The sequence below is a fragment of the Diorhabda carinulata genome, chromosome 6 (assembly GCF_026250575.1).
Source record: "Diorhabda carinulata isolate Delta chromosome 6, icDioCari1.1, whole genome shotgun sequence".
Taxonomy (NCBI): domain Eukaryota; kingdom Metazoa; phylum Arthropoda; class Insecta; order Coleoptera; family Chrysomelidae; genus Diorhabda; species Diorhabda carinulata.
Genome location: NC_079465.1, coordinates 28,285,040 through 28,311,535, shown reverse-complemented (window position 1 = coordinate 28,311,535; position 26,496 = coordinate 28,285,040). Strand labels below are relative to the sequence as shown.

General features: G+C 32.2%; 1 protein-coding gene across 2 annotated transcripts in view; it reads right to left on the bottom strand.

Moving 5' to 3' along the window:
- Positions 1 to 26,496, bottom strand: part of LOC130895245 (protein O-mannosyl-transferase TMTC1-like) — a 310,078-nt gene that overhangs the window by 26,856 nt on the left and 256,726 nt on the right. For both annotated transcript variants that reach the window (XM_057802455.1, XM_057802456.1), the window contains 3 exons: positions 17,126 to 17,315; positions 10,049 to 10,170; positions 2,483 to 2,647 (listed from right to left, as the gene is read on the bottom strand). In XM_057802455.1, the coding sequence (XP_057658438.1) occupies positions 2,483 to 2,647; positions 10,049 to 10,170; positions 17,126 to 17,315 (477 nt within the window). The remainder of the gene's footprint in view (positions 1 to 2,482; positions 2,648 to 10,048; positions 10,171 to 17,125; positions 17,316 to 26,496) is intronic.

Here is a 26,496-nt window from a genome sequence, read left to right as displayed (position 1 = left end):
ATACAATCCAGTGATGTTATATTTGCCGGACGCAAAATGTTTTATCAATTCCTACAGTTGCAGCAAACGCATGAATTTTCAACCATCAGACATATCGAATCAAATTAAACGTGGTAGTAAGTTGGATCTAGATCTGCATCTCTGCCATCTTGATAACGTTTAATCAACACAAAAATCCATGCACGCCTTAAACATTTATTACTGTACAGTATAGTGATTTTTCTAAGTTCTAATTGAAATAACTCGTTGCTCTACTGTTACAGGTAATATTTGGAATGAAAAAAATATCTTTGAGGGCCACAGCTATATTATATTATATATAATTTAATTATAGTGGCGTTACAAAAGGGTGGCACTTTCGTTGGCTTAAAAACCGTTGCGCAAATGAGGGCGCAAGCGCGGGCGGGCACATGGAAATTTATAAATTGACCTCAACAGTTGTCCGTTATTATCGAATTAGATAAACTGTTCTGATAGTCCTACAAAATCACCTAACTAAGAGGAAACCATAGATGTGGAAAAAAGACAAATTCTTAATCATATGAAACATTAAATAAAAATATGATCTCTGATAAAACTTTTCTAAAAGTCTTCTGTAGATTTATCAAAGTTAATAAACCTTAAATGATGATATAATAGGTTCACGTATAAGATTTCTAACTATCCATTGCAAAAGTTCCAATGAAAGAAAAAGTCTGTAATTGAAATAAGTCTTAAGTATTTGTATTTCAATAGGTTCAATTGAATTATTTAAAACTTTTCAAATTACGACAGCACTCGAGACAACAGCTTCAATATCACTTCAGTTGAAAACTTCGTAAAATGCTTTAAAATAAATACACTAAAACTTATCAATTCCATTGAACCAGAAGTTTTTGATTGCCGATTGGTTTTCAGAATAAGCTCATTATATGGAATTTTAATTTGATCCGACCATGGTTTACGGATAATGAATAATAAGCAAGCTCTCGTTCAAATAGCATTATAGGATAAACTATTGAGTGTGGACTGCTTTATACCTATGTGCGTACATAAGTATCGAAGTAGCTTCAAAATTTATATGCAGAAGCCTAGTAAACAATTATAATTTTAGGAGGATAGAATCGATGTCATAATATATTCAGTACTCTTTAACAAAATTTTCTGCGATCTGAGCCATGAGCTAGCTTTTTCCAAAGTTATTAGCTCTGAAAAAGTTTCCAATAAGAAGAAAATTGAGAAAACAATGACAATTACATAGGATAAAAAGAGATTGAACAATACTTCAAAGGAAAAATTGAAAAAATTCAGGGTGAAACAATGAATTATTTCCTCTAGATAAAGATACCATCTGTTCTCTTGTGGTAGGGGAATAAAAAGACCAAAAGGACATAATCCAACTTCTAGAAGAAAAAACAGAATGTGGGCAGAAAGTAATCAAGAAGTAGCAATTTCATCTGCCAGCCATTTGTAGAATAATTTCCAACTATCAAACAATTGAAGCAGTAACCCAATACGTACCAAGAAAAGCAAATGTGTGACTAATTCTAAAAAGTCTATTATTGAAGGAAAATGCATCGCTGTGACTTCAGAGAAAAATATGTCACAGTAAACTAAATACATACACTAATTAACTAGAAAAAGTAGTAGAAAAAAATTGATGAAGTCTGGAAACACAGATTCAAGCTTCAACAATTTTAAATCTAAACGAATAGTGAAAGAATTTTTCGTAATAAATGCAAAGATCAATATTGGGAAAGAGCGATGGAGTCTGTTATACTACAATGTGGTGTTCAGGATTCACGGCTGTATCTTTTAAGTACCTTTGAAATATCAGTGAGAGAATCAACTGCAGTAGCTACATTTACAAACGACACTTATGTACTGGTAAAACCGATCAAGAAGCAGATAAGATACTCCAAGAAGCGTTAGATCAAAATAATGCTTGGACAAAAATATGGAGCGTTAGACTTGATAAATAAATATTTACGAATACACACACTGATTAAATGCCTATAAAGGCAACTACCCCAGCTACATGTATAGTGGACATATTACTTATATTTTAGATAATTATTTGAGAGAAGAGAGAATTATATAAATTATTATAACAAAAACAGCCATCAAAAAAATATACAGAAATAGATAAAACGAATGGTACTTTACAAAATGCTGACAGTTCTCTCAAAATAATTATATATCCCAATTATTAATAGAAATGAAACGTTAAGAAAACCATTTCAGTTTGTCAATAATTAGCCTCTCGGGCAATTCTAAATGTGAGTTTATTTTCACTCACCCCTGTTTTGATCAGTTTTTTGTAGGTTACTATAAGTACAATTTCGCAAGTTGATATTTTACAAAATAGATACTGGATGTAAATATTTCATAGAATGTTGGTAGTCTATAATTATCATTAAATACACAAGCACCACGCTCGAAATTTGCTGTCTGAATCAAAAATAAACATTACACCATGCTCAAACACAGGATGTTTCTTTACCTGAGTAAGGATTCCCTTGAAAGCCAATCCCTGTTCCTGATTATGGTTCTCAAACAGCCGGCAACTAGCAATAACATAACCAAACAAACTATTGTTTGTCTATGAAAATAACATCTGTACCATAATATTTGAATTCCGTACACGATGAGGAGAATGCTACCAAGGCTGAAAAAGAAATATTTCATTAATTAATCGGTAAAATACTTTTTATAATGTCAGCTATAATTTGTTATATTAAGGAATGAGGGCAGGTCTCAATACTGAATTAATTTTTAATCATCAATTGAAATATGATATAATTTTAGAAAGAGTCATATTAGTTGCGATTTGCATAATCCTTCTCTGAGCCAATTTAAATGAAAAACAAGCTTCATGGTCTGGAACAAACAGAGCACAACCGTCATTTTTTTCTCCATAGGTCTGTACAACAAATGTAAACTCGGAGCTGAAGAATTTTTTTATGCAGGGTGGAGTGAAAAAATAACAACAATGAGAAAACTTTTGTTTGTGGTGTTGTTTTCTTCTAGAAGCAATTTCTCGGAAACTATACCACTCAATATTTCACATAAAAAAAATATAACTATTCCAAAGAATGAATTCCATTGCTTCCGTCTAGTTGGTGTTCTGTCTCCACTTGGAAGTGAGATAATCTTCAACAGAGAAACAATAAAGCGTTGAAGAAAACTATCAGAAGTACTGAGTACTGTAACTTACGTTTGCAATAACTCTTTGACCTTGTTATCTATTGCACAGCTATTGTACGAATAGATACGACAATATGTGGGTGTGTATTGGGCTTTGTATTAATATTTACACCTTTGGCTCAATTTTCATAATGTGTTGTATAAAAATAACTAATTCTTATTTTTACTTATACTTATTACTTATAAATATAGGATGATTTTCTAGTGTCACATCGGTCGATATCTCCTAACTAACTTATTATCAATAATAGTAGAAAAAGTGGTGTTTCTTATCTGGAGAATCTGCAAATATCTATAGAGTGACCCAAAGCTGCATGCCAATGGAATCACACGTAGTATCCTGTATTTCTTATCCTACTATTCACCGGAGCTAACCCTTCACGAGAAGAGAAGAGGAATCTCCCACAGAGTTAGAGAAAGAGTCATAAGACGACTCTAGGGGACCTGTCTTATCTGATGTCTTATCTTTTGACTCATGTCAAAAGACACGGATTAAAATAAATTGTTTGACGTGTTTCTACAAAATAAACATTGTACATTTTATGAACAGTTTTATACAATTATTTTTCATGACTCTATAAATCTATGTCGTTTGTTTATTCTTTTAGCAGTGTAAGACAGTTGATTCATAATTTTGTTGTCTTTCTTCTCTATTCCAAATGGTCATGACATTAGATATTTATTTTAACTATGTTTATTTCTAATTCCTAAGTCTTGTATTATTTAACTTCAATAAAATTGAGAGATATCAACTTTTTGAAACATTGTTTTGTTGAATAAACCAGCAGCGATTGACGTGACCTACAAAATTCCCAAAACTTTCCAAGTTTGATAGATCAGGCCAGATCTTTTCGACTGAGTTCAACAGATTGTCTGTCTAAATTGGATGGTATTACCAGTTCACAGATATCGTTATTGATTTCTCCATTTTCCATATAGCTCAACGATTGCTGATTGTATTCATAAAAGAAACTGAACTTGTTTTCTCTCTGTAACTAACTTTATAATAACTGGTGCAAATTGATATAGGTTATCAGGTGAATTATTTATATATTCATATTAATCAACTCATACCAAATATACTAGTCCCCAGGAAAATTTTTTCTATTCAAACACTCACAAATACAGATTCCCTGCGATTGTTGAAGCTGAGAGACTAAACTTTCATCTTCGATTTCCTATTCCATTATAAAAACAAAAATGTTACAAAGCCGTCTTAAATTCGCCAATGTTTTCGTAGCTTGGGATAAGGGAATAAAATTCAAGCTTGATTTCAAATACTGGGTTTCCAAACGCAGCAATTTCGAATAAATTTGGATTTTGAAAAATGAGTTTAGAAGAAATGGAATATGTAACTGAAATTTTTTTGATGGATACTCATTTAGGAGATTAAGCTAGATGTATGGGCTTATTTACTTCTAACGTTTTTATAAAAAAAATCTACTCATTTTTCTTTTTTGAAGAAGCCAATTTTATATTTTACGAAAGTAGAATAGTGAAAAGGTACGTAGGTTTCGTGTAATTCTGTTGCAAATTTCCACACGTCACACAAGAAGATATGAAAGTTTTTTCCTCAACTCAAATATGAGTTTACAAATTCAATATGTTTTGGAAATCATATTCAACATTCACTTCACATATTTTTATAGCCACAATTATAACTATGAGAGGGTTATGAATTTTGATATGAAATGGAATTTCGATTGAAAACTGCTAATTACTACTATTTTTTCGAATTAAGACCCAAATTGATTTTGAAATAACTCGTTCTGATTTAAGATTCAACGGGTATTTGTTTCCTTAATGTAGATAAATGTTGCAGAATAGAACAGAAAAGCTCGAGAGAAGATGAGTTGAGAAGAAGACAAATGAAAATTGAATATAAAACGATAGATATAAAAAGGAGAGTTTGAATAGACGTTATTTTGTCCAAAATGGAAAGTTAGCGAAACCACTTAGATAATGGAAATGTTGCACATAAGAAAAAAAACTTAGCCGAGACAGAAATAAAAAAAATCAGTTTGAGGGTTGGATAAATGTATGAACCTTGAAATAAATCACACAAGCTTCTCCATAGAGTGCAAGAAAATAGCTTCACTCCATATAATGGAAAACCTTGCCATAAATAATCCTGCCAATATAAGCATGGATATAACAAAAATGCTGTTGAGGACAATAGGACGACACGTGAAGCGTTCTATGAAAAAATCAATAATATCCGCGTTTTCCGAATAGTTAAGATATGATATTCGTAGAAGTTAGAAAATATATTCTAAACTGATAGATACATGATGCTGATATTTACTTATGCTTACATCATTTTCCCATTCAGCACCGATATCGAAATCTGAGGAATTATTTTATTTTTATTCAGATATACCACAAATTGTGTATATTCATCATGTAAACTATATCATTCTGCTAGAGACTTTGAAAAAGATTATGCCAACAATTCCTGGTTCTTCCATGGAATTTCTGAAATAGATTTCTTGTGATATTTGTGACGAGATCTTCATGACTGCAACATATTGGCCTGTTAAGGAGTTTCAGAAAGTCTGAATGTATTTTGGAGACATTGAAAGTAACATTGAAAACATGTCATTCAGTTGGTAATTAGTGACAAAAAGCACCTGGTATAGATCCTATTGAAAAACTCTAACTGCAAAACACCGAAGTTCGAATTCGCTTCCTTTATCTTTAAAGAAAACATGTTGAGAATTTGTTTATTGCCTTCCATACCTACATTTAGAAGTAAATAATTTAATTAATGGGCTTAAGAATAATAAATGAACAGCTTTTTAAAACGTGGATGTTTACTTATTCAATATTTGTCCTACATCTAACTGTGAATAGAAGAAGGTGAGAAAAGGTATTTCTCACTATGCCTTTAGTCATATTCATTCAATGATATCAAGTAGGAAATGATTTTAATGATTCAAAAGTGATTGGATGAATTAGAAATTCACCTTTATTTCATCGCGTATTCCACTGATATATTTTTTTGGTCACCATATTTACAATACATATCTGGATTATTAATATGTCCCACAGTAACAATGAACTATCTCAAAGCCAGTTGCTAATTACATGATATGATGTTATGTAGTTAGCTCAAATTTTTTTAAAATAAAAACAAAACTGCAATCAATAATAACTTCCACTATCAAAAATCATCTGAACGCCCCCAGGAAAATTTGATAATTTTCCAACTCACAAGAAATGTTCCATACTGTCTAATGCAATATAAAAAGGCATCATCTCTAAATGATATTGATAAACCTGTGTATATCTTGAAATGAAATAGAGTAGTAAACTTGGGATTTCTTTCTCAAGAATACTTCAGTATGCTCCATTTGATTCAACTAGAACATATTCTCGATAAGCTTAACGTTAAAGTATCAATAGAGTATACATCTTTTTCAGATTTTTCCATAAACAAAATCCGGGTTATCATATTTCCTTCCTACAATAAATTCTCTTTATTTTTGGTTAGGTAAGCTTTCATAGATAAATACGATGAAATATAGAATGAAACAAATATCCCTAGTCACATGTTCATTCAAGTGACAGAAATATTTGTTTTATTCTATATTTCATCGTATTTATCTATGAAAGCTTACATTGTAACAATTATGAAAAATGTCAATATCGAGCGAAAACATGAAATTTATTTCACAAGAATACATATTATAGAGAGAAATAGTTTATAGTGAAAAGTTGTTACAATTTGTAGACAAAAGCTTGTAAAAACTGAAAAACAAACATAAAAATAACTAAATAAAGATACAAATAAAATAAAATTTCATTATACAGAAGAAAACCACAATGAATAACAAAATTATAAGTAATAGTAATAGGTAATAATTAGTATATAAGTTTATAGCAAAAATTAAACAAGTATGCAGCATGTCCGGAATTAAATATTATTATTAGAATAGAATTCGTTTACATATATACAATATTTTAATCTATACTTCCTTTGGACTTCTTTTAATCTATCTTTTAGTTTTGCTTCCCAATTTTTTTTTATTCTCTCATTTGAAATGAAGGTCTCCACCATTCTATTTATTTCTGATTTATAATATAATGTTTAATATATAATAATAATATATGAATAAAGTATTGTGCAAATGAAAGGAATAAATCAATTATTTCGTAAATCAATAATTTTAAGGAAAAATCATGGAACTAAAATTAAATGTTCAAATTGTTTAATTTCAGCTAAATTACAAATAGAAAGACGTGCAGCGACCTCTTTAGAACCTTCTCTATAACTTCCGTTTTTATTTATGCAACCTCATTACGTATCTTTTCTTTGAGTTCAAAGATGTGATATTGTGGTCTATTTTGGTACATTTTACTTTTCAAGTATTCCCATCAGAAATTAAAGAATTTGTAAATATCGAGGATCTGTTGAGGTTTTTTTTGACAAAGTATGGTGGTATAATCCTATTATTTATTATTCCCGCCCAAACATTAACTTTCTCTGGGTATTGAGTACTCCAGTGTGAATTTTTCGGAGTACAGTACTAAGTATTTAGTAGAAATGTAGATTCGTCAGTGAAATAAACCTTTTTTAAAAACATAAGATTTATTTTGTTCCATTATAATTTCACAAAAATCAATTCGTCTATCAAAATCATCTTGTATAAATTTACTTTGTAGATATGCCACTTTCCCTTCTTTAGCTTCCTAAGTTGAATGGTCCATGTCATTTTCTAAACTATTTGCCCTGAACTGGTATAGGAGTATCTTGAAAGGTTAACAGAACTTTAAATTGCTTGTTTTCAGATATTTGTTTTCTACTATCTTTGGGCTCTTTGATTTTTCTGAGTTTCTTCTCAATTTTACCTACAATGGATTATGAAATTGGTTCCCGATTGGGATATCTATAATTGAATAACCTACATACTTCTTCCTCGTACGTGTTTTATATCCACAATCAATTATTATGAGAATTTCAATTATTTGCGCTCCAGTCAGCTTCATGTTAATGCATATTAGACTTTTTGAATACGTCTATCACAATTATACTATTAACCACTTGATACAAAGTTAATTAAGTTTGAATTAGATTGATCAGAAAAGTTATTTACTCGGCATCTATACAACGTATTACCCGTTGCAGTGGACTGAATACAGCTAAATTTCCCACTTAAATTACGCTACTGTTTTATACTGCCGATACTAGAATGTGGGTTACCGTGGGTCATGAAAAGAGTGCCCAAGATACGTACGTGTATCCTAGATGAATAATACTGCAACAGCGTGAATCGAAAGGTACATGAATTATTCAACTGGTCGACTCTACCGAGTTATTCATCAAAGTGTTACAAGAAGACTATGAAGAAATTTTTTTACATGAATGATATGAAATGTTGTTATTATTTATATTATATTATGTAATTATCATTATTCATAGTTCTCAATTTTTTCGAGAGGTTTGCAATACTGCAAAGTTTACTCACTATCCTTATATCATAACATTAATTTGCATTGAAACTATTCTGCTTCAATTTGAATTTACTATTCCTCTTAATTACAATCTCCTTTCATCTTATTCTTTCCCAATCATAATGTTTCATACCATTATATGTCTTGGTAATCTTCAAAATATCAAGCTTCTTTTAAGGTTTTTCCCTTTATGTTTTTCTCATCAGATCGCGTCGATGGATTTAGTTGTTTTTTGTTGGAAAATTATGTTCATTAAAACTGTTGTCAAAGAATTCACTTTTAAATTAAAATACACTAACAGAGAAAAAATAAAGACTTCCAATGCTATTTCTTGTATATAAAAGCAGAGAACAGAAATAAATATCAATAAAGCCCCAACAACTCAGCAGTCGCATAAAATGGCTTAATAAAACACCCCTACAATAATACGGCTTTGGAAGCTACTTAAATGAAAATGTTTTTTTCTCTCAACCGCATTGTCGATTGGACCTAAATTGAATGGCAACATGCTGTCTTTGTACTTTTCAATATCCTGTTTACCATTTATTTAGGTTTTGTTATAAGGCCTATACCTACTATGATTGCCTATTATATAACAGAAAGAAAATATTATTAAATGAAAGGAAGCAAGATTATTTTCAAAAAATTACGATATGATGGGATAATGTATAATTTAATCAAATTCAATTTAGCTACCATGTTTAACGGAATATATACCATATATACCCATATAATAGAAAATGTTGATAAAACAGTAACGGAAAATTTTTTAACAAATGTGGCATTAAGCCTAGAAATCATTTTTAAGTTTCTTTGTATACCTCTAGATGATGTATTTGAATGAAAAAAGGCAGCCAAATTTCCAGAAATTAACCTAATTGAGGGGCCAAAATTTTGGCGTTTATCTGAAATAGAAAATTTCAGTGGATCTACCTAAATCGGGGGTTTGGAAAAGTGAGAGATTTATTATGGAAAAACGTTCATTACACAACCGACTTCCTCAAACTTGATTTTGGTTTGGAACAGCTCTTTTTCATTGCCATAATAGTAACAATATTACGTTAGATTTGTGGTATCAACACATCAAAAAATACAGAATGTTTTTTAAATGATGGGGCCCTCTTGGACCTGAAATAGCTGCCTTTGAAGATAGTAAGTTTGGTAGAATAGAACTAGATCCAAGTGCCTTTTTGCTTAAACAAATAACTCCACATCAAATATATCCAGAATTATTCGAAGAATGCGACTACTGCTTTTTCTATGCTCCATCATTAGATCATAATCGTACAACTTGTATTATGAATGGTTTCTGATATTTAGCCAATAGTCAAACTTATCAGGACAGACGGTACAATTTAATCGTTAATAAATTTGTGAATTCTCAAGTTATGTGATATTCGAAACTCACCTCGGAATGTATAGCAATCGTTCTGCCACAACAAATCCTACTGTTACTAATAAATTGGTTGCTGGTAGAAAAGGCAACACTAGCAGGAGAAGTCCCAATACTAATGGAGTATGCTTTTGAGACTGAAACAGAAAAAAAGGCACAGTTCTCATGTTAATTATGAATAATAAACAACAAAAATAAAATGTAGTTATGTATTTATAGTCATTTCATAGTTCCTTTGCGCTATTTGTAAAAATCGGTTAATAGCAAAGTGTAGAGAGAATGACAAACGTGAATACCTATAACTAACTATTCAGACTTTTTTATGTGGTAATATGTGTGGAGTATTGTGAATAATATTTCCATTTAGATGACTAAAAAAACGAGAATAATGTTGAGAGATGCGTTTGTTCAAGTTCAGCTAATCTGAGAGATAGTTCTGTATTATCCATAAATATGCAATAAGTACTGCGAATAATGTCAAAATATATGCCGCCCTGAAAAGTTTATCGACTTCAATGACACACCTATGGAAACAGGAAATTCTCTTTTAACATTGTGGCTTCGATGGAGATGTTCATTTTGTCACTTTGCTTTGAATACAGTTACAAGTACAGGCAATGAGAATCATAGCTGTTCAGTGTATTTTTGAAAGTAAATAGTCCAATTGGTATAAACTATCAAGATAAGTATCTACATCCAGAATCCCTGTAAGAAGCCTCAACTCTTTTCTAATAATATGAGGTAGCGATTATGTAGGTGATTTATGGTACATCAGCCGACAGTAGTCTCGCTGTTGTAACAAATTATTTTTGACGTTTGAGCTACCATCATACTTAACAAGTCAATTGGAAACTGCCATTCTGTAACAGCTTCTTTTCCAATATAATAGCACGCAACAGATGTAGTTGTGTGAAAACGCTCGACACCGCCAGGTAGAAAGAATAGAAAAAATATCTAAATATGGATTTGAGAGAAAATATTGTATTGTCTTCATCAAAGAGGAGAAGAAAATAGCTCAATCCACTTTGAACTTTATATTGAATGAACCGCTCTAATTCTGCAAGAAATACACTGTACTATGAGCACAAATCCGATCGATCAGTGAAGTAATTTGAGTGGATTATTCTTTTATTTAATAATCATTGTTTGGTACTCCTTGGTGTGAATAGATTTGTGTATATTTCATTTGTAGATATTTTTCTAGTAAATTATTTTATAGAATGCATAGAAAATGTTAATGATGTTTGTTCAAAACTTCCTATAGTTGTTGTCAAAGTATAAACTCTTTAAAAGTCTGTTAGGTAAGTGTTGTCATGAGAGTGATTTTTTCCATGGAATAGCAACTATCTGACTACACAGAGGACGAGACCTCTATCCACATTCTTTTGAAGTATAAAACTAAGAAACTCTAGAGCACTACACCTGAGAGCGTATGAAATAAAAGACGAAGATCTCTGGCAACTAAGAGTGGGATTAATGGATCAGCTGTAAAGACAGGGTTCTCAAGTATCGCAGCAAAAAAGGGGGACACAATAGATCCTTTGGGTCGCAGTATATACGAGACCCCAAATCATACAACTATCTGAAGAAATTAGGATAATATCTGAGGTTCGGATTATATGCAAAATGTGTATTGTTCATATTTTTTCTAGCTTTTGTACATATTTACTCAAATGTCATACACTTCTCAATTCAAATTTAGTTTTTAACATGAGACTTATCGCATCTGATTCTAGATATCGCTTATTATTATCAATCGTAGATGTTTCTTCAAGATTTCTGTTTATTGGATATTCAAATCTTTCCTTGGATGGTGATTCTTTTTTCGAAAATCCTGTGTTGAAGTGTTAAGCAATATTTCAACTAATAAGGGTTTTTTTAAATATTTTTCAAAAAACTAATTTCATTGAGATCTGTCAATAGAGCTTTCCAATAGTGAGGATGGGAATTTGAGAAATTTTCCGCTGAAGTCAGTATGGGAGTCTTTGTCAACGAATTGATGATGTTATACCGAGAAGAGTTCAACAATTGGAAAATAATTTCAATTCAATTATGGATAAAACGGCACATGTTTGCAGCCGATATATACCGAACCCTAGTTGTTAGAGCTTGAGTTAAAAAAGAACAAATAAGTTCTGTAGATGCTTACCTATGCTGAAACATACATGGTTAAACAGATTCAAAACTTTTTTATCTAAATTTACTGCAGTTGTTTTGCTCTTAGAACCAATAGGATCACTGAGAAAATGAGAAATAACTTCCCACTGGTTAATGATTGAGTAAACAACATGAAAAAAGTATTTATTAAAGCTTCTCCAGATGCTCGCCGGCCTCCAAAGCGAGTAGTAACGCGATGGGATACGCCACTTTATTTTGAATATTTCAATCAGAAAAAAAAGTTTTGTTGGCGTTTTAGCAGAGGTGAAGTGCTAATTAGAACGAAGGCTTCATTACTTTGACTGATGCTTTAAAAGAATGAAGTGGAGAATTCTCCACAAATATAAATAAAGATTATTACTGTATGGATGTCATCATCAAGATATGCACGTGTTACGTGGGTCGACGAAAAACGTAGTTTTTCTCTGTACAAATTATTTCTAATACGAATAGTTTCAAAATAAGACAACAGACTTGATCTACAATATATATAAACATTTATTACATAACTACAGCGAATTCGAAATAAAAATATCCAATTTAATTTGGCGACACTGTAGTTTGTGAGGGCAATGATTGTCATTCTCGAAGTTATAACATCATTCGCCTCTCAGATATTAAAATATACAATCCATTTGTTTTCAATAATAATTTTTATCGTTAACTTGGAAATATTTTTATCGGGAATCAAGATATCGAATATCAAGAAATTATTATTATAATTGTGTGATAACGTATTGTTTTGTGAAAATCGTAACAACTTTTCACATGTACGGATATTACATTAGCGAAGGGACAATATTTTTATGAGATATTTTAGGTTAATTGCAGTATCAATATTTATTCTTATATTTCTATCGATTTTTCATACGAAACAACTTAATGAAGATGAAGAGTTTCTTTATCTATGAGCTGTTTCCATATTATTTGTAAGTATTTGAATTTGATACAAGAAAACGGTAGTAAGACTTTTTCTAGTTTATTCATGATAACGATGAACTTCCTATTCATATATAATATCTTTTTGTGTTTGCTTCTAACAAGTTTCTTTGGATTTTGTAGAATAAATACAACGTTATATCCAGATTTTCCGTTCCGACTAATTTTAAATGCATTCATAAATTTCGTCTCACTGTCAAGTTCCGTGATTTCCAAATAAACGCTTTCGTCTAATCAGTGGATCCATAGTTTGTCACTATAATGGATATCGCTCAACTCTACAAGTGATTCAAGCTTAAATTTACATCCTCACAAATTGTTTCTTAACACAAAAAAGGAAAATTGATTTGTATCATTAAACTAGAATATATGAACTCTATATTTTTCTTCACGTAGAATCTAGCGGTAAGGTTGGAATTGGATCCAGCCCCAGCGAGTCTGTTTTGTTTATAACTCCCCACTCCTTTTTCTGAGAGCGCTACCCTATCACCCAGTCGTCCCGCGAACGCCGAAAAGGCCATGTCAGTCTGGTAAATGACCTTTAACTACCCTCTCTATGCGATCCCTACATTAGCCGCGCTTGGGTTGGATTCGACCCCACCTTACTGTTTGAGTTCCACTTATCAGTTTCTTTTGTGGGAAGGATTCAACCCCATATTGATGTTTATATTACACCTAAGTTTTGTTTTCTTTTCTAATATCTTATTGAAATGGCGCATCAGCTCCTACAAAGAGTTTATCCGACAGGACGTCGAGTCAGAGGATGACGACTATATCCATTCAGAAAACTTCTCTGAAATCGAGGATGATGTAGTTTCTAACAGTGATGACGAGCAATGCATTTCGTTGTGCGGCAGTACAGTGTATGTGTATTTTTCAAGACTACATGTACGAGTTGTCATATAATACGATCTCAAGGTCGCTTTAGGAAAACATCTAGAGCGCGCATTTGGTGATGGAAGTCCTTCGCAAGTAGCTGTGTTTAGCTGATGTAGAGTATTTAAAAGAGGACAGATTTGGGTCAATGTTCTTATAAGCTCTGCTGTTTAGGTTGATGTTGGAGATAAAAAGAGAGTGATTACGAATGATCGGAGAGGATTCAAGCGTTTGAGAAGAAATTCGGTGTTGAATTTGCAACAGTAAATTCAATTTCACAAGATAATATAGTAATATTTTATGGTATCTCCATTCATTAGGAGATTATTGAATTTTTTTTCATGTAACACGTGAAATTGGAGGGAAATTAAGGATGTGAATCAGTTCAAATTCATTGTATTGCCTGTAATGTATGCCCACGTTGCGTCGACCACTGACCTCAACTCATATATCTGCAAGTTTAGAAATATTCACGCTTTTGTGTCTATGTCACTTGACTTCCTAGTTATGAAGTTATAATTAATGACTTATAAATGATAAATAGTTCCAGATAATGAATTAATGACTAATTAATTCAACTTGTATGATTATATCTAGTTCCATTTGTGATATTAGTGCGTGGATTGAAATCCTCAAGCATTCAGGAATGTATTTTATCTCTTATAATTTGATGCTATTTATTCATCAGTATTGTTTTGTTTAATATATAGTGTGTGATTAGTTGATATTGGTACGTTATTCATTTTTCAGTAATTATTTATGGATTTAATTGGAATACATTATTCCCAATTTTAAGCACAATCAGAGTACGAAAAATACGAGAAAGAAAGGACGGAAGTTAATATATTAGTTAAGTTAAATTAAACGAAAATTTGGAGAATAACGTTTACACGGAAAATCAAAATCTATTCTTTAGTGGAATTGAAACACAAGAAAATTAAGTAATATTAATAATAATAAAAGACGCGAAAGAAAATATAATACGAAAAGTTGGGAAAAATGTTTGAGTGGTCTTTTGGAAAGAGAAACCCAAACAACAGAAGGTGGAATAATTATTAAAAAAATTCAGCAGATAATACAGAAACTTAAGCAAGGGAAGGCAACAGGAATAAAAGGAATAACACGGATTTGACAGAAGCGGTAGAAATGGGAATAACCAAGACACTTGGAATCATAATGTACAAAATATATGACACAGAACAAAGAAAAAAGGTTTTAATTATACCAATATACAATGAAATAGGCACAAGAAACTTCAAAAATTATAGGAACTCACACTACTAAGCATAGTCAGTAAGGCATACATCAAAATTTTCGGAAACAGACGAACTTTGAAAAACCATAGGGGATTCACAAGTATTTGGAGCAAACAATGGAACAACAAATGCAAACTTCGTGTGTAAAGCCTTTTTTCGACTCATTTGATCTTAATACTCATAGACACAATATTCACATTTGTCAAAAAAAGCTAGTTTACATACACAAATAACTATATTTTTGCCTATTTCTGCCACGTCATCGTTTAGAGAGTTTTTCCTGTGATGATTAGTAAATGGCGAAACAAAGCCTCTCCAAATTTTGTAAAAATGAATTACCGATGCCCTTTAATTCAAATATATACTCTCTCAGATTCTGTTCTATTATTTAGTAAACATACTAATTCGATACGAACTGCAAAAAGCAATAAAAAATATGTTTTCAAATGTGATAATAAAGAAGAATAAATTATAATTTTTTTCACCTAAACAATGTACTTTGAATACCAAAAAAGGTAGCAACCCTAATCAACACTCAGAATTACATTGTCTGAGGCGCGTTTCGATAACCAAGTTATCATTTTCAGTCTACCTTCAGTCTCCAACGCGCGTCAGCCAGTGTAATTGTAAGTATTGGTGGAGTGGTACTGTAAACAGTATGTTCAGTATGAATATTAATAGAGGTTAAAGGGATCCCAATTCACTTTTCTTGAAACAATTGAAAAAAATCATAAAATGCTCTTATATAACGTTATAACTATTGGGTATAACGGATGTGTGAGCTGGTCCATTGTTTTGATAACACAACACTCTCTTCTTGGCTAAATGCGGTTGTTTTTACTTGATTCTTTTGCACAAACGTTTCAATGAGTTCGCATGATACTCGCTGTTTTTCCTTATTCAAAATATTCAATGAAAATTATCCCACGCGCATTTCAAAAAACCGACGCCATGATCTTGCCTGCAGATTGAACAGTCTATGTGGAGCCGGTTTTCCCTGTTCAGTGCATTTCTTTGATTGTTCTTTCATTTCGGGTGTCAAGTTATGGAGACGTTTCATCCATCATTATGAAAGGGCGCAAAATTTAGCTCTATGTTTGTGGAACATTGCCAAAAAATCGATGGAAACGTCTCTACAACGTTGTTTTTATTCCTTTGTGAGCACACGCGGCACCCATCTTGCGCGCAGCTCTCTCATGACCACATTTTCAGTTAATATGCCATCTACCACACTTTTTGAAATGCCTTCTGTCTGCTAGCTCGCGCACTTTCAGTCGACAATCATTCAGTACCGCTTTTTGGATTCTTTTTAATATTACTGGAGTCGTCACTTTATTTGGTCGACCACTGCGATGCTGGTCTTCGGACGCCGTACGGCCTCGCTTAAACTATGCTACCGAATATTTTACTATTGATAACGAAGAAGTAATCTCACCCAGAATAAAATCTAGTTCAGCTTTTATATTTGTTGGGCTAAGTCCTTTCAAATAAATGTACTGTATAACATAACGATGACCAATCTTTTCTATGTTCACAAATTGAGAACGTTCACTATTGATGGCTGATAAACAAATACTGGCGTCTTCAAACTTGAAACATATTCTGTATAGAATGTATACTTTCTTAGACAGTAGTATTTTTCAAGCAAATAACGCTATCTCAAGTTAGGCCAGGTACTTCTGGGATCATCCTTGTATGAACTTTCTGTTCGATTCTTTCAAATGATTCTGAATTTTGTATCTCCCTTGATTAGGAAAACGTGATTAAACGCTCTGGTTTTATAAAAGAAGGAAATGCAATTTCTAATCAGATGGTATTGGTTAGAGTGAATTTAAACATAGATATATGAATACATAAAACTCACCTCAAACTCCGACAGGCTTTTAATAGCTAATAACATTGTTAGTCCAAGGAAAAAAATTGTTACTGAATTTCTTGGATCGTAAATGGAAGTTACTAATGGAATAGATCCCATTTGCCAGTCGTGGGACAAAGTTGATGGACACAGTAGAAGCCACATGTTGAAAGCCGCTAAGTATCCAAAACTTAGAAATCTGGAAAAAAAGTATTTTTTGAGAAATATCAGAATCATGAGCATGCAAATGCAATACAGTGTTGTAATGTATCAAAATCATCATCCGATAAACGCTTCTATCACTATGTTGTATTTTATCGAAAATTTGAATGACGATAATATGGTTATACGTACATAAAATAGTATAAATGTATTAAAGTTGATGTACTTAGTAGGAAAGTGAATTTCTAGTAGGAAAATGAACTTTAGTATATCATGAGATTGTTGTATGTTCTACCTAAGGGACAATTGAAGCCTACACCCACTTATTGATACTATAAATCGAATATATTTATGGAATATATGATAAAGTTATCAATCTGCTACAACACAGCCTTCTAAATCTCCCTCTTCTTTGCCTTTAGCGACGACCACAGGAGTACTTGAGAATTCTACAGCTGATAAAGCTAGAAAGCAATTACAAACCAATGAACCAAATGTATAAAATGATGAACAAACGACCTTCAATCCTGGCTCAATAAAAATCTCGAAGAAGCTCGTAATGTATCTCTCCGGTACACACACGGTTCGAGGCTAGCGCAAGGAGCTGGACTCGGTATTTATGAACCAAAATCAAGCTCTACATACCACAAAAAGCATCACTAACCATTTCCAGGTAGAGTGGAGAGCTATAAATGAATGTGCTTAGGAGTGTTTGGATAGGAACCTCTCTAAAAAGCACATCCACGTTCTCTCAGATAGCCGATTGGCCTTGAATGACCTGAATGATATTGAATCAACGTCAAAACTAGTGAGGGAGTGTGAAAAACTCTAAAAGCACTTGCTAACAAAAACAAGCCATCAGGGTATATCAGGAATTTAGGAAACAGACTACCTTGCCAAAAAGGGGCAGCGACTCCATATCTAGGAATAAAGCCTTACTGTGGCCTCCTGAGATACCACACCAATAACAACGAACTGACCGGATAAATAAAGAATCAGATGGAGTCTCATTGGAGAAACACTCCAGGTCTAAGATAATCCAATAGATGTATAACCATATTAGCTCGTGATGACCAGAAACAACATAAAACTGATGATGATTTTTCTGACAGATCAGTGCTTCGTCAAACATTATCTTAAGAGGATAGGCATTTCAGAGAACAACAATTTCAGATTCTGCGAGCAAGCCAAACAATCTACAATGATTGACTTGAAAAGAGCCAACGACGCGCAGTGGAGCCTCCACCTCTGAAAAGCATTCATAAGCTAGGAAGAGGGCGACCAGGAGACTTTCCAGTGCAATTAGAATTCTATTCTTAGTATCAGTATTAGTATTATATACACCCCACAAAAATTATCGCATCACTGGTATTTTAGGATATTCTTAATACTTAATTTTAGTTTTTTGGGACTATCTGTATATGTATTAACTTAATAGATATTTCTGATTTCTTATGTGTTTTAATTCGTAATAATAATAAAATTCGAAAAACAGGCAACACATTTAAAATATTTAAAAAATAATGAGTGAAACGATAATTTTTGTGGGGTGTATATTAAACTCTCCAGAAAAGTTTAAGAAATTCAACAAATCCAATTGGAAATTTTATACACACTTAGAAACATGTTCTGAGTAGCTACTTCAAATTTATATGATAATTTATATTTATTAAGTGATAATATGTTTTTATACCAACAATTCAAAATCTCAAATTTACAATTAGCTTGAATACTAAACAATATTCACATAGTACAGGAAGCAATGGGAAAAAAATAATCAGCAGTGTAAACAGAGTTGTAGCACGCTGAAAATTGGCACACATTTCCTTCATAAATACATTTTGAGAAAAAAAGTATTTACCGAAAAAGGGGTGGCGTAAGGCAATAAATTATGACTTTAAAATAAAAAAAAAAACATTTTTTGGTTATACATCGAATTCCGAAACACTAAGAAAAAAGTTGTTCTGATGGAATGGAATTGTATTGAATTCTCTGCATAAATATTTCTCTGTCCTTTTTCGTTATATTGTATGTAATCCATATTTTTGTCACAAAACGCGATTCGAAGCCAAGATGTGAGATTGCATTCTTATTTTGTGACATTACAGGATTGCAGTGTGAGAAAAATTTCAATAACTTTGCTGAAAATTATCGAGGAGCATCAGAATACGTTGTGTTTCTCAAGCCCTCCAATTTATTTTCCAATAATGTTTTCTTGAAAACGCCGCCGTAGAACTGGTTCTACGTGTCTCGTCAGTCTTTTGATTGATTGCATTCTGAATTGCACAATAAAAACATATTTCTGAAGATAGAAAGTTTCCTGAAATCCTAGCTTTATTAAAATTATTCCATTTACAATTATGCTATCATGGAGATTAGAGTCAAAGCTTCAAATTTATACCTTAACTTTCCATGTAAGGCACATATTAAAGATTATTTTCAACTTTAACTTCGGAAACCCGGGAAATTTGATCTAGTCAAAAAAACTTAACTAGTAAGACCATGTACTTGGGATTTGTTAAAAGTATCCCAGAGAATAAGCGAGTTATCATTGGAAATTGTGAATAAAACTTGATGAAGAACTTCATCAACTTTATGAAGTTATCTGGAGAACCGTGGAGAGTTCATTAAAACTAGTAAAATACCAGTTTTACGGGGGCTTTTCCATAAAACTTCAAAATAAATAATCGGTCTCAGAAACACAACGTACTTTTTTGCTTATCTCAACAATAATTTCCAATTAGTTATTGGAAATTATGGAATCTTACATATCAGCTTTCAATGGCGTTTTGTGAGAAAACAAGCAATTGTACGCAAAGATGTCAAGAGACCATTGTTATAGCAAATTTAGTAACAAACAATAATAATTCAATTTTATGTGAACAGGTTTTTTCAAAAGGTATCGGTTTTTTGTCATTCAGCACCCATTTTCGGTTACACAATTTTTTCCTTCAAATAGATATTATCGCGAAAATGTGTGGGTATTTTGAGCATCTTACAATTCTTATTCATCCAAAAAATCCTTTCTACTGTACGTAAATAGACCTCGTAATGACATTCGCAACAGGCAGTTATTCTCAAACCTTGTCGATAAAATCGATTACCTGCCATCAAACCATCCAAACGCAGATATTGTTATCGCTAGTGACTTTAAAGTTCATCACGTCAACTGGCTGAAATTTCCCAACAAAATTGACGATAAGGGGAAAAAACTGAAGAGTTTGCAGTCAGTCAATTTATAAGGGAACCAACCAGAGTTCGATCGAGATGGTAACTTTGCTAACCTCTTAGACCTGCTTCTAGCAACAGATCCTGATATGTACAAGACATGTACGTGTACACACACTACTTCACCTAGACCACATAAAATTTACCTCAGAGAGGTTTGAGGTCAAGCTGGTGTCTCCCAGGATGCATCTTGTTCCCTTCTTTCTTTCTCCTGTACATCAACGATCTACTCGATAAAACTACAAACTCGTTACCACACTGGTGGTGAATGTATTCTTGAGTGAAGTTGGAGCAATCTGATTGAGTTTAATGCTGCAAAGAATGCTGTTTCTGTTGAGAAGACTAGCACTGCTGCTTCCCTGGACATAAAATATCACCGCCACTGCAAGTTTGCTAGTTGGGTGTTGAGGTTAAGAGCAATATGTCGTTCAATAGCCATGTGTCAGAAGTACCTAAGGTAGCTACACAGAAATTAGGAGCCCCTTTTTAAATCAAGAAGCTTCATATTCCTCAGCAGCGTTCAATTTAAACAGTCTTAGTTGTTATATAGGTTAATTGCTTGTAGTATTATTAACTAGCTTACTTTACCAGTACTAGAAATCAAAACAAAAAACTCAGGTCCGTTCCATTTCTACCAACATCATTTGAATACATCACGATTGTATAGCGATCTTTCATCAACTTATTTTTTAAGCACAGAAACAAACTGAAGGAGTAATTAAAAATCAACTATGCATTTTTTTATCAACTGGATATGAAAAGTGTTGCCTCTGGTAGTGAAACAAAAATATCTCATATCTGCTGTTCAGTTTATTTGAATTATAATGGTTGCTGCTCGAGTTTCATGTGTTCATAACATAATTCGATGATTCATGGGGAGTAAATAACATGAACATTTTTCAAACTGGATAAATCGATGTGCTTGATAAGGATTAAAAATCACAATGAGAATATAATTGAAATATGGATGTTACAAAAACTTCGTGTTTGATAGAGATATTACAATTCCATTCATTTGGTTTGATGAATATTTACCGTTCGTTATTACTGGATTTGTAATGAGAAATATCCAGGACTGATTATTTAAATCGATAAAAAATAGCTATTTGTAGCCTTATGAAGAAAAATATTTCCAATATATCGAAGGTATTACCAAAGTTACTAAAGTATTCGTCCATTTAAGTATTTTTATATAGTTGAAAGTTGAAATTGAAAAAACATTTGAGTTTAGAAGTGGAAGGAAAATTTCAAAAATTTCTATTAACTTGAGAAATATCAAAACCTGCAGTGCTGGTTTAAGCACCACCACTCCCTGGGGGGAATTTTTAAAGCGTTCCTTAACTGATATTTAAATCTATGTTTTCACAATACCATTAATTCAAAATAAACTAATAAAATGTGACTTTTCAAGCCTGTTTATCTGCGAACTCTTTATTAAGTTGCCAATAAACGATCCAATGTTTAGTTAAAAATTCATTATTTCCAAGTACTATGATTATTTATAACAATAAAAATTATTTGAATTAAGTTATAATTTTTTGTAATGAATTACAGCCTGTAATACCAAGAACTTTAGTGAAAAGAACTACAGAAAAGTCCCTCTAAATTTTCTCCTAAATTTCATGGTTTCAGCAGAAAATTGAAGAACATTAACCTTGAATAACTTTTGAAGGATGGAATATTTCAACAATTTATAAGTAGTTTTCTTTGTGAACGTTAAATTTTTCACAAGAATATATCCTGACCATTCCAAAATATCGTGCTAAACGTGAGTTACAGAATTTCAAAAAAATGTCGTTTCGATGTCATTGGATTGGGAAATGGAAATTTCAAAAATTCATTTGAAGAGCTCTAGTTTCCACACAATTTTCCCGTCATTTTCAACAACATGTGTTTAACAGTCTTGTGTTTTTCTGTAGTAGCGGATTCCTAACCTTTCTGCCGAACCCTCTTTTCGAAATTTTATTGTGAAAAGATATTAAATTGCATGCACTGCAGCGATTGGGCACTGAGTTCCATTCTAGAGTTGCCAACATAACAAAGTTTTCAGGAAGTTTTGGAAAATTTCGGGTGTTCGCCCTACTACCCACTACCCTAACGCCGCTACTGGACCTGCGAAGCAGGAACATTAGATGTACGAATAGTGCAAGATTAGGTTAATAAATAGATCTGAGATAACAGAAAAGGATAGATAATGGCAATGTTACTATTTGACCCTGACTAATTATCAATTAATAGGAATCAATCATAATACATTAAAAGAGTTTTGGTCTTAAAAATTGAAATTGAGTTGATGTTTTGGGTCTTTCCCACTATCAACTAGACAAATTTCTAACTATTATAAAGGAATCAATTTCTAGAGTTTTCCAGGAAATTACAGCATTTTTCATAATGCTTTATCTTTTCCTAGAGTATGATAAAGTTCCCCTGATTTAAAACTGAAAGTTCTCACTTTTATCAAAAACTTTTGCATTAACTTTTTCATCGCTAGTTTCTTCTGGATATTTCACCTCAAATATTCCCAAGTACAAATATGAAACTGGTACGAAAAATGCTAGAACGACTGATAAAAACTCTCAGTTTACGTTGTACTATATTCCACAAAATAATTTTATTCAAGAATTAATCAAAAAACCAACATACTAAGATAGAATGGCACTTTTTCATAGGTCGAACAATATTACTCACATATCCAACCTTCATCAATCAACGATATCTTGATGAGAAGTTGTCCTAATGTGAAGGATAACGTGCAAATTTTGGTGGTATCAACTTATATTTGGTTTGGAACTCGTTCATGATAGATCACAGCTTTCAGAAAAATCATATTTTTAAATCTAGAATTACTGGAAAACGTAAAAAGAACTTCTTAGTTTAGAAGTTTCTACTCAAATTCTACTAGCTCTCCAATAAAAACGAGATCCTTTTTATAGAGTTTTGAACACCATTATACTCGTAACTAAAGTTTTCTTAATGATAAGAAACGATAATTTTAAATAATGATGTTTTATATAAGTTTAGAGAGCAGTGAAATTTTGTTGGTTCCTACAAATACTTATTAAAAAGGAATATATTCATGTGAAGATGAGGTTTCACTCATATCTGATTATTGATTCACAGCTTTCCCATTTCATTTATCAATTTGGAGAAAGTGAATAATGTTGCAACTAGTATTAAAGCGTAATTGACAAATTTAGCAGTAGTTTAGTATGTCTCGAATACAATTCCTAATATTTTAGAAAGAGGTTTGCGCAGTTTAAAAATATATGAAATGTAATCTAAACAACTAGTAACAATTATAAATTATTCTCTGAATCATAGGTTTATAGGACGATAAATTTGAAATCTAGCAAAACATTATGATTCAGCCAGTTTTTGAAGTTGAAATAATTGCAGTTTATAGATGTTGAGATTCGCACTTATTCTTTGTTCAAAAAGCATACTAGTTGAGTGAAAATATCGAAATATTAGCGGAATATAATTGTTTATATCCTTTATTTGAAAAATTAGAAAAAAATTTAGGATATGTCGACTTTCCAATTAAATTGTATACAGTTCAAAAATAAATTTGAATAAGAACGATGATTTATGCAAGTCTAGGTTGATACCTTTTGGCTTTTTATACTGCTCGAATACATTTTTTATTGAGAAAGCTGAGATGGGATGCATTGGTAGAGGTTGACACACTCAATAGCAACTTCGACATTAATAAGGCCTAATTATATTCCATTATGTTAAACAAACAGCGTTTAAGAATATTTTATGTATACAATTAGTTTTCTCCTCTTTTAGTGTAAATCGTAAAGTTTACTCATTTCTGTAGAGTGCATCCGTCAGACTTACGCAGAATTCCATTGTACAAGTCCGCATTGTTTTCTGTTAACTCAAGCACATGAGTCAATTTATATGTATTAGGTTTTTCTTCATGGAGACACCTTTGATCCGCTGTATAATTCCCTTTAATTTGACGTGCAATTTGACTTGTGACGTTATTTCCCTTAGAAACTTAACACAGTTGAATAATAGGCTAAGAATATCTCCAATTGGATAAGTTTCCAGCATTTATTTGACTTCTGTCAGTTTCAAGTAACTTCAGTTCATTATGGAAAAAACTCCCAACAAAACTCATATTAATGATAATATCAGATATATTTATTTTAGAAATATTTTCTAATTCACTGAGACAAGTGGGTTCAAAAGTTGTGACTATCACAATTGATCTTAAATATAGTTCGTTGAAATTCTTTATCCTTTGGACTTGCTTAATAATGGATGGCAAAAGAGTAACAAGTACAAAGCGGTGGAGAAACAACTCCTGATGACGATCAAAGTGATCAATGCGATATGCTGAAAATCGATCTCTAGATGTCGACCTACGCAGCAACAATTATTTGATTTTCACTCAAAATTTTATTGGTTGCAGCTCGATAGCTTGGATACGCTGGTAAGGTCATCAAAATAGGACTTAGATCTATTTCATATTTATATTGGCAAGAGACAAAATCTTCAGCATACAAGCTGCGAGAATTTATTGGATTTCTTGGGTTTTGCTGAGGTGTTGCGATATTCAATTTGGAGCAGAGCTATAGCTAATAGCAAGTGTTATTGAGCCTTGTCGTGACCAAATTAATGAACAGAGTTTGTCAGCAGTTATGGTATGGGAGTGGTAATATTCTCTACTCGGAGATGGTTTGCGTGTACAATTCACGCTGATGTTAACGAGGTTCACACGTTCAACCAACGAAAAGCGTCAAATGAGTGTCGCAAACTAATTATGTTCTATGGAGAGAACATCTAGGGAGTGGCTATCAAAGTAGAAGGAAATCGGAAGCGACTTGCATCTGTACAAATTGAAGGATAGGCTGTGCCTGTCGATAGCTATCTGATGCAAAATTGCAGATTATTTCGTATGCGTTTCTAATTGATGTCTTAGGCATTGGAAGGTAACGAATCTGGAATGTCAGAAGCTAGTGAAGTGAAGGACAAGCAACAGAATGTGAGAATAAGAGTCTTTTGTTTTCCGGCAAGACCGCTGAAAATCTAGGGCGGATTTGTGACTGAGTTTTAAAGGAGTATAAAGAGTTGGGCTATCAACTCAATATCTGTTTCTGATTACGTGTATTACCCTGATTGTCAACATTGTCATGAAGGTATTCTGAAGGTTGAAATCATTCACTTTCTGAATTCTAACATTGAACAACAACTGCACAGTAATGACGGAATGCACAATATCTGTGCGTAAAAAAGTAATCGAATAATTAAAAACGATGAAAATTCACTATTTGACAATAGAATAGAACTTTAGCTGTTTAAATGAGAATGCTCCCATTTAACATATAAAATTGAGAATTCATAACATAAAATTTGAAACCCGTTATTATTGTAGGAATAATTGATTTGAATTCGAACTATTTAATATATACAAAATTACAGACTATATCGTCATCAATTCTTAATATTCCCTTCCAATCTATAATTTGACTTCATCTATTTCCAGGTATCTCTACGATATCAAATTATTTTGACATAAATAGATAAAGCATTTACGATTATAATTCTTTATCAGGTAATATGAAAGTGACAAAGTGAATACCATAAATAAACATTGCAAAATTTGTATGTATTCATTAATACTATCAATTTGGATTGATAGTTTTCAATACACAATCATGTACCTTACTCTGTGAGGGTCCAATTGGGTTAAAATCGACGAAACCAACGAAACCACCGAAGTCTGTGGATAATCCCCTAGAAAGCACTTGCTTTAGGTTTCCCTATATAACTCGCTCAATTTAACTCCATATTGTACATAAATAATACACACACGAAATTGGGATATGGAACTTCCCTCGGAACTTTTATTAGGTTTACCTTGTTACAGGGTAGTTTATTAACTTAGACGTTAATTATATTCAATTTTAACTACAAGCCTGGTCTAGAGTTGTCTGTTATAAACTATCAGCTTCTAAATTAAAGACCGATTAAATTAG